Source organism: Thalassophryne amazonica, chromosome 1 (assembly GCF_902500255.1).
Source record: "Thalassophryne amazonica chromosome 1, fThaAma1.1, whole genome shotgun sequence".
Classification (NCBI taxonomy): Eukaryota; Metazoa; Chordata; class Actinopteri; order Batrachoidiformes; family Batrachoididae; genus Thalassophryne; species Thalassophryne amazonica.
This window is the reverse complement of record NC_047103.1, coordinates 37059591-37069880: the sequence shown is the minus strand read 5'-3', so window position 1 is coordinate 37069880 and position 10290 is coordinate 37059591. Positions and strand designations below refer to the sequence as shown.

The following is a 10290-nucleotide window of genomic DNA, read 5'->3' as shown; positions in this document are numbered from 1 at the left end:
ATGTTCTAAGGAGGTATGCTACTGGACCATGTGATTAAGCAGATGCACCTTCTATCAGAGAAAGATGTGATGATGTGTTTGTCACATTTCACTGATTAACAGCAGACAGGATGGATATAAAGAAACCTGCACCCTCTTTGCCCTTTCTGGAGTCAGGTTGACACTCTTACTGTTTTTGACAGACGCTGCACATGGTGGCTGCGGGAAGCTTCTGCCAGTCAGGATCTCTCTCTCTCTCTCTCTCTCTCTCTCTCTCTCTCTCTCTCTCTCTCTCTCTCTCTCTCTCTCTCTCTCTCTCTCTCTCTCTCTCATGTTGTTCATCAGCATGTTTTTGAAGACGTCCACTCTCGTGTAAAGCACTGCTCTCCAGCTGGCTCACTGGCTTGTTCTTCCCAAATAATTGTAGCGGGATGAAAGTCCCGGGTCCCAATTGAAAAGACGTTCCCCTGGCCACGAAGGTCCTGCTGCTTCATAATAATAAACCATGACGTTACTGACTTCAGTACATTAGGTGGCGGTATGTGTCTTATGCTTTTTGTAACCCGCCTTTAACTTAGCCGAAGAAGAAGAAGTATGTTTTGGTTTCCGCTCTCGTTTTTCGTGTGGTTCTCCTACTTCTCTCTCTCTCTCTCTTTTTTTTTTTTTGGGACACTGCAACATGTGTAAATTCGTCGTTGAATTTATGTGCCATGGGAGCCGCTGTCGCACGATGCAGTAAGTCATATTCGCCTACTTTTGGTCATCATGGTGCCTGCGTTGGTCAGTCTCTGTGCCCGGGTGGTGGTCAGTGACCACAGCTCGTCTCCCCGCTGGATCAGCTGTTTGCCCAGAGAGCTGTACACCCCGCTGCTGGAGGCCGCTGTGTCCGACTGCCGACCGTTAGCCGTCGGTGAGCTGGTCCAGCGGTGGCCTGAACGCACCCTGCAGGTTGGACCGGGTCCGAGAGGGCGAGCTTGGCCGGACCGACTCTGCATCCAGGCGCTCTTAAATGGAGTTACCAGAGGGATCTCGAACCAAAGGTGAAGAGTTGCTGGTTTGATGATTTGTAATCTTGAGTAATTATTTGTCAGTGAGAGATAATTGGGCTCCTCCAAACGGCTACCCTTCAAATATTTGTGTATTGAGCTTAGATTTGCTGTTAATTTGGGTTTTTCCTGTGTCCTGTCATCTATCAAATTCATAAATGAAATAAGTTATCAAATCATCCAGTTTCAGAAGGATTTTTGTCATCACTGAGTGAAAGTTCCTGTGTTTGTAGCAGATGACCCAAAAGGTTATACAACCCCTGGCAATAATTATGGATCTTGATTTCTTACAGTGCTTCTTAAAGCCAGAAAGTTGCCATTTGAAATGACTTTAGTTTTGTGTCATGTCTGTGATCTGCTTTTTTTTCTACAAAATTAAACAACTGAATGAACATCCTCCGAGGCCGGTGATTCCATAATTTTTGCCAGGGGTTGTATGGCCCAAAACCAGGGTTGGTACAAAAAAGGACTTTTTCTTTTTTAAATAAAAAGTTGTGTTTTTTGTTTGTTTGTTTTTTACTTAAATCCACTTTTTTTCCCATTTTTATTTATTTTACTCTTCTAAATTAGACTATACAAATAATATTATTTGTTATAATATTTATTGCCATGTTATAACATAAAGGTGCACATACAACATGAACAAGTTATTCCATGCTAATGACAACTAAAATGTCCTGTTATCTGAATGGTAACTTGGTTTGGAAAATGTTATTGTTCAATATTTGAAAGCATTTTAGTCCTATTTGGTACTTATTTAGCCATATGCAATGTTCAGGCTGCAACTTTCAGGCTTCCTTCTTATCATAAGAAGCAGTGACAGACAAAGCCTCCATTCATGCATGACCCTGCTGGAGATAGTCCTCTTATTAGCCCACCTGTGATCTTAACAGGACATTAAGGACTTGAGATTCTCAGTTATCATTTGTCCAAGTAACCGTAATTACCATTAATTAATGTTACTGATTTCATATTTCGGTGATGTTTTCAGTACTGATTTCTATAAAGATAATTTTTGATGATCTTTTTGATTTTTCGCACAGATTTAAATCGGCTGAACAAAAGGCGCTATAGGACCAGTATTGATGTCTGTTCCTGTTTTATCTTTGTTGTTTGACAGTTGGTTGTGTTTTTCTTTACACAGCTGTGCCCTGAAAATATTGGACCTCTGTGGTCTGCAAAGTCCCAGCAAGGCACAGATTGACCGGGGAGACTTAATGGGTGGCTGGTCTCTGACTGTAGCTGTGTGCAGCATGGTCATTCAAGCCAGTGCTGGGATGAAGGAAAGAAAAAGGTTCTCAGCTCTGAAGAGAGAAAAGGATGTGAAGCGAGAGAGAGGACGATGGCAGATGAGTATCAATCAAGACCCTGGTAACGCAAGCACAGATGGCTCAGGTTTTTTTGGAACAGACAGGATTGGATTGTCTGGGAGGCTGAGCCAAGAGGATCTGGTTAAAGGAGTGAGGAGGAGGATGGAGATGGAGCGGAAGAGGGAGAGCACATTGGCGGACGTAGCAGGTAGCAGAAGGGACAATGAGGAGACTGATCCAGATCGTGATGTGTTAATGCATGTGATTGTTGATCTTTTTGCCAATAGCCGCTCTTTTGGGCGCATACACATAGCGCTGACGACGTTAGGGCCTCTCAAGCTTCACTGTAGATATCTTCGTGTGGAGGATCTTACTATGCCAAAACTCAGGACCCTTCTCAGCCTACTTCCTCACCAGAGCCTTCTGGGATTTGACATTCGCTACACCAGCCTGGGTGCTGCTGGTTTCATTGAACTTTTGCCCCTGCTTTCCACCTTCCCCGCACTACATTCTCTGCAGCTGCATTACTGTAACTTGGATATTCGCAGAGACTACTTTGTTGAAGATGATGAACTGAGGACCATGTCACAGGGACTGGCGCGGTTACAGAAACTGAAACGTCTTAGCGTGACTGCTCTGCACATGCCAGGACAACTTCGTGCCTTCCTCAGGTATAATCTGGATTCATCTCCACATGTGCCTTCTTAGAATTTTGTATCTACACCTTGATCATTTTTGTTTTTGTGGTTTTTTTGTTTTGTTTTCTTTTTTGACAACAAATGCCTCTGGCTAAAGTATCTAGCAATGGATTTTAAGGACAGGCAAAAAAAGCAAGTCTACTCAATCAGAAATCACTTTTCAAAGGTTTGGGGGCAATTTTAATCTTTTGTGTAATCTGACAGAGTAGCAATCATTCAGAATTAGGCCCACAACTAATGATTAGTTCCATAATCGAATAATCATTTGATTTTTCTCGATTACCCAATTAGTTCTTCAGTTGTTAAACTGTCAGAAAATGGTGAAAAATGTCTGTCAATGTTTCCCGCTGCCCAAGGTCACACCTCCTTGCAGGGATGTCTCGATCTGATCGAATCCTGTCAGAATCAGCTCGATCAAGGCATTTTTTTTTTATTGCTCATATCAGATAAATGAAACCTGGTTCACTGAATAAGTGGGCATTCCCTCCGCTTTGCTTTGGAAGTGTGGCGCCAGTGAACTGAACAGGAAGTCATGGCTGCTGCTGCTTTGTTACAGAGCCACGGCATGGTGCACATTTTAAAAGCAATTTGGCACTCTGCTTGAAATACTCAACAAACCTGCTGTATTCACAGAGCAACAACAGTGTGTGTTTGTCAGAGCGATAACAGGCAGTGCTCAGTGCTGCCACGGTGAAAGAATTCAAAAACATTTTGCATTGCTTGATATACATGTAGTGGCTGTAATCTGCATTGTGTGGTTGACTCCTCCCATTCGCTTCCCTCGGAATGCGAACTTCTGTTACCTGGAATGGAAGGCAGACTCTCTAACCAGAAGGCTAAAACTCAGGACTCTGGCCGTATCCTTCTAGCTTTTGGGGGGTGAGGTTTACTAACTACTATTGCACGGCAACTCCTACTGGACTCTGTTAGGGCCCCTTCACACATAACACGATTGAAGCTGACTAGCACACAAAGGAGGAATTGCATGCATTCATGAAAAATCGGAGCTGCCGCCAGTGCCTTGTACATCTGTCACTATAATTATTCACACACACACCAGCGACGAAAGACAGAGAGTGCCGTGTGAGAGCCCATTCGATCCATCTTACGGCAGGTGTCGACCAAATTCCAGGTGACACACACGAACGTCCAACACCGCTCGCTTGACACTTAGAAAATGTGTGGCCATTCGCGCTGTTATCACAGCAGACGATCACTTTTGACCTAGATGTGAAATTTGACATTTCCCAACAATCAAAGCACTAATCAAAATAAACTCCAATAATAAAAATAAATGCCAGTAATAAAAAATACACTACAGCAAGGCAAAAAAAATCCCAAATTAAAGAGTTTATAACACAGAAAAAGGTGCGAGTTATAGTCTGGTGCGATTTACTTGCTGGTGCGACTTGTGTATGGTTTGTTCCTCTTCAAGAGGCAATTTTTGACAGGTGTGAGTTATACTCTGGAAAATACGGTATATATATATATATATATATATATATATATATATATATATATAATGGGAGCAAAACCAAAAGTGTTGCGTTTATATTTTTGTTTGTTGAGTGTGTATATATATAAAAATATAAACGCAACACTTTTGGTTTTGCTCCCATTTTGTATGAGATGAACTCAAAGATCTAAAACTTTTTCCACATACACAATATCACCATTTCCCTCAAATATTGTTCACAAACCAGTCTAAATCTGTGATAGTGAGCACTTCTCCTTTGCTGAGATAATCCATCCCACCTCACAGGTGTGCCATATCAAGATGCTGATTAGACACCATGATTAGTGCACAGGTGTGCATTAGACTGTCCACAATAAAAGGCCACTCTGAAGGGTGCAGTTTTGTTTTACTGGGGGGGGGGGGGGGGGTACCAGTCAGTATCTGGTGTGACCACCATTTGCCTCATGCAGTGCAACACATCTCCTTCGCATAGAGTTGATCAGGTTGTCAATTGTGGCCTGTGGAATGTTGGTCCACTCCTCTTCAATGGCTGTGCAAAGTTGCTGGATATTGGCAGGAACTGGTACACGCTGTCGTATACGCCGGTCCAGAGCATCCCAAACATGCTCAATGGGTGACATGTCCGGTGAGTATGCCGGCCATGCAAGAACTGGGACATTTTCAGCTTCCAAGAATTGTGTACAGATCCTTGCAACATGGGGCCGTACATTATCCTGCTGCAACATGAGGTGATGTTCTTGGATGTATGGCACAACAATGGGCCTCAGGATCTCATCACGGTATCTCTGTGCATTCAAAATGCCATCAATAAAATGCACCTGTGTTCTTCGTCCATAACAGACGCCTGCCCATACCATAACCCCACCGTCACCATGGGCCACTCGATCCACAACATTGACATCAGAAAACCGCTCACCCACACGACGCCACACACGCTGTCTGCCATCTGCCCTGGACAGTGTGAACCGGGATTCATCCGTGAAGAGAACACCTCTCCAATGTGCCAAACGCCAGCGAATGTGAGCATTTGCCCACTCAAGTCAGTTACGACGACGAACTGGAGTCAGGTCGAGACCCCGATGAGGACGACGAGCATGCAGATGAGCTTCCCTGAGACGGTTTTTGACAGTTTGTGCAGAAATTCTTCTGTTATGCAAACCGATTGTTTCAGCAGCTGTCCGAGTGGCTGGTCTCAGACGATCTTGGAGGTGGACATGCTGGATGTGGAGGTCCTGGGCTGGTGTGGTTACACGTGGTCTGCGGTTGTGAGGCTGGTTGGACGTACTGCCAAATTCTCTGAAACGCCTTTGGAGACAGCTTATGGTAGAGAAATGAACATTCAATACACGAGCAACAGTTCTGGTTGACATTCCTGCTGTCAGCATGCCAATTGCACGCTCCCTCAAATCTTGCGACATCTGTGGCATTGTGCTGTGTGATAAAACTGCACCTTTCAGAGTGGCCTTTTATTGTGGGCAGTCTAAGACACACCTGTGCACTAATCAGCATCTTGATATGGCACACCTGTGAGGTGGGATGGATTATCTCAGCAAAGGAGAAGAGAAATGCTCACTATCACAGATTTAGACTGGTTTGTGAACAATATTTGAGGGAAATGGTGATATTGTGTATGTGGAAAAAGTTTTAGATCTTTGAGTTCATCTCATACAAAATGGGAGCAAAACCAAAAGTGTTGCATTTATATTTTTGTTGAGTGTGTGTATGTATGTGTATATATATATATATATATATATATAATACAAATAATGGATGGTAACAAGTCCAACATAGAGAAACGCCTCATCCAATTGAATATTCAATTCAATATAACTTTTCTTCATCCAATATTTCTCTATGTTGGACAACTTGCCATCCATCAATTGTTATGTTCTCCACCCCCCTCCAAAATTAAGCAAACAACAAAGAGTCAAGTAAATTAGATCAATTTATTTTGTTGTGAACTGCATATGATTGATTTTGATGCGATGAATGCTTCTAAAACGTCAGTAGCGTGCTTTGTACCTTCTTAGCTTTTTTGACATCCTTGGAGTTCAATATTTCCACCAGTTCCTCCTCTGTGAACTCGGCAAACCTCGCTGGCAGACGATTTTCTGCTGTTGTTGACATGTTTGTTGCCATTTTTTCAACCAGCGTCTGTCAGCTAGTTCCTGACCTTCGTATGATGCGCTCTGATTGGCTAGCTGTTGGCAGCAAGCTCTAACGCTATTGGTCAGTGGGAACCGATCCAATATAACTTTTGGTCCTAGCCTTTTTGGATCCTTTTGGATCCAACATAACTTTCTGGCACCAAGCATGCCAAAATACAGGTAAATGATGGGCAGAAAGGCTAATCTGTGATTGGCAATTGCAATCTGAGTGGAGTATACATATATATATATGTGTGTGTGTGTATATATATATATATATATATATATATATATATATATATATATATATATAAAATCTTACCAGTGTCCAGCTGCTGCAGTCTGCATCAGTGCAGTCAGACCTTTCAGTAGGAGGTGTCAGAATTTGACATCTACTCTACAAATTTTGGCTAGTTAAAAAAAAAGAAGAAGAAAAGTCAGACACGGGGCAAAAACCAAAACACTGATCGGGACATGCCTACCTTCAAGTGTCTTGTTTTGTCCACAATCCAGATAGGAGTAAAGAATCTAGTAAAATGTACCAGAAAGTATTTAATTAGCTGAAATCAGAGATTTGGGGAAAAAAAATTTCAAAGGCGAGAGCGGCAACACGATTAATGGATTATCAAAATAGCTGCTGATTAATAATAATCAGCTGGTGCTCTAATCAGAATTCATGTACTCTGTAAAATGCTGTAGATCCATCTGTCCCCTCCAGTTTGCTAACAAAACAACTCAAGATAAATTCTTTTGTCCTGTAAGTCTCAAATTACATGAGCAATGTGATCAAACACTTTCAATGTTGTTGCACCCGATCGGTGGAAAAAGCTACTTTGTTTTGCCTCTGTAGTATCTGATAGACATGTCTGCCACCTGCTGGATTGTCAGCCCAAAGACTGCTTTGAAATTTCAAATGCAGTTTTTGCTTTTGTCTGTGTGTTAAATCAAGTGAATTGTGATTATTTTCAAAAACTCCAAAGAGATACATGCCAGTTTTGGATTCAGTCAGGAGGTCAGAGCTGATATTCAGTCCTGTTGATGTCCGCTATTTTCGCTTCACACATAAACGGTAGCTGTTTATATATTTATTTTATCATTTATTTATTTTTTTATTTTTATTTTTTTTTACAGTTCACTGCCTCAACCACTGGAGACCCTGGAAATTTCATCTTCAAGGCTGAGATCAGAAGACTTTGCCTATCTGTCTCGTAGCCACCATGCCTCTTCACTGCAGCAGCTGGATCTTAGTAGTAACCGTCTGGACAACAGCATCCTGCCCTCTTTGAGACATCTGCTCTACCAGGCTTCCAGCAGCCTGCAAGACCTCTGCCTCTGTGCCTGTGGCCTGACTGATAACGGGCTGGGCCTTCTGCAACCCTCGCTGCAGTGCTGTCGGGCCCTTAAGAGTTTGGCTTTGGCCTCAAACCTGCTCTCCATGGCTGGCATCTTGGACCTAGTGAGGACAGCTGTGAGAATGCCGTCCCTCCGCCGGCTGCTTTATCCCATGCCAGTAGAGAGCAGTGATGAAGACTTGGACTGTCCTTTGTTGGAGTCAACGATTACCATCCAGCTGAACAGGATACTGCTCGACAGCGGCCGCTCCAACATGCTCCTGACTAGTGAACTGGACACTTTTGATGAAAATATATTGGACTAGAGTAAAGACAAGAACACTGATGTTACTTAAAGGACGTAGTTTTTCATTTTAAAACATTATTACACCTCTGATTGGTCTGCTCATCTTTACAGTTGCACTGTATGTGAGAAATACTTTTTTTTTCTCTTCAAGAAAGTGGAATGGGAACATACAGGTATCAGTAGGGGGCCTGTAGTAGCTGAAACCAAAACTTAAAATTGCATAGTGCAATTGCTAACATGTTGGATTTTATGATTTCTTCCAGCGTATATTGCTGGAAATATTAAGTTTCTGTAGCAACTATTTCCTAACTGATGATACTGTAAATGTCCACTGAATATTCTAAATTACTGTTGTTCATCTATATATTAAAGGCAAAGTGGCCTCTCTTCGTGCGTGTAACTTTGATCATGGAGAAACCTGAGAGCTGACATTTGCTGATAGGTGTGCTTATGTTTTGGGTCAAGGATGAACCCCTCGAAAAAGGAAAGTTGATAGGACTAATATTTTTGGAGAAATTAGGGTTATTAGGTAACAACAGTGAACAATGGACATTGACATCACCATTAATCAGTTCCTGGTAACCAGGCAAGCTCGGAATAAAGGAAATATCTCAACCTTGCCAGCTGTAAAACATGACCAACTAATAAATACAATTCACAAAACATTCTAATTTTAATTTCCTCCACTTTTGGTTTAAATCATTATGAAAACTTTGCATAATTTATTACCACCCTTGAAATGTGTCAGCTACCTATTTTATAAACACTACCCAATCTAGAGCCCATGGATCCCCACAGACAATGCACTGTTCAATAATGTTTATGAGAAAATGCTGTATGTTAGCTGCTAGCTAACTGAACAAGTGTCGTTTCCACTGTAGATACCTTCCTAGAGAGGCATCCAACATACTTGATACTGGTGTTACGTATATGAACTAATTTTGGTTTTATTTTGTTGTTTCCTTTACTGTGTGTTCAGTATGTTATAACATTTATCAAAAACTGACTTGTCAAGCAAGATCCCTGAACATCATCAGCAGTAAGCTAGCTGGGTTAAGCTAATTACTAAAACTGATATGAGGATGATAAAGTGGTGTATTTGAGAAAGCTGCCCATATTTCTTCTGATATTGTTACTGTTAATTCACATCCTTTTTGTTGTAGTTTCTCACAATCAAGCAATCGTCAAAGGTGAGTAAGGCACTCGGAGGCTCAGTTACTAAGAATGATTTAGTATGACGGTTTAATAAAAGTTAACTTGTCATTTCAGTATTTTACATGCTCATGGAGAATCAACAATGTGCATCGGTGACAATCAAATTTCTCTGGCGTGGTGTTTTTTTATGAGTGCAGATCTTGTTTTAATCACATCTGTCTTGATATTGGATGATTTTGTCTTCACATTTTTATCACAATATACAACAAAAAGGAGGTATGTAAATTGTGCAATTAATGGTAGATTTCAACAAATTTCAGACAGTGGTAACACTACACACTACATGAAGATATGTGTTAACAGATGCATATGAATGTTATGTTCCATTTGTGTTAATAAACACCCCTCAGTCATATGCTGTAGCTTTCACATTTTTATTTTAATTTGACTCGCATGATGTTTTCAAAATAGTTCATTGTGTCAGTCCTACCAGTCTTTGGCCAATCCCCAGGTGCTAAAGGTTGTGTGTTTGAGGACTCAAGACAAAGACTTGGCCATTATAGTCTCTCTTTGCCTTCCCCAACCTGGTGAATCTCAACTACAGAGTTCATGATTTTGCAGGATTATTTTAACACTTTTTGGAAGCCAAATGCACTTTTAAGTAACTTTGGTTCAGAATTTCTTTGTTTCCAGCCCCCCCTTGTTGCTCAGGTGTTCAGGAAGTGTCATGGAAATGTATCACAAAGTCCCTGATCACCACACGAGAGGCTGTGTTTTAGCTCTGTTCAACTATTTAAAATATCATCATCTGTCCACAAAAGTCAGAGAGAATCAAGTCCC

General features: G+C 41.6%; 1 protein-coding gene across 1 annotated transcript; it reads left to right on the top strand.

Moving 5' to 3' along the window:
• Window positions 1-648: 648 nt before the first annotated feature.
• On the top strand, window positions 649-9874 carry si:ch73-174h16.4 (leucine-rich repeat-containing protein 14). The gene is made up of 3 exons (XM_034168155.1): window positions 649-1019; window positions 2170-3006; window positions 7789-9874. The coding sequence occupies exons 1-3, from the start codon at window positions 745-747 to the stop codon at window positions 8312-8314; spliced, it is 1638 nt and encodes a 545-aa protein (XP_034024046.1). The 5' UTR covers window positions 649-744; the 3' UTR covers window positions 8315-9874.
• The last annotated feature ends 416 nt before the right edge of the window (window positions 9875-10290 follow it).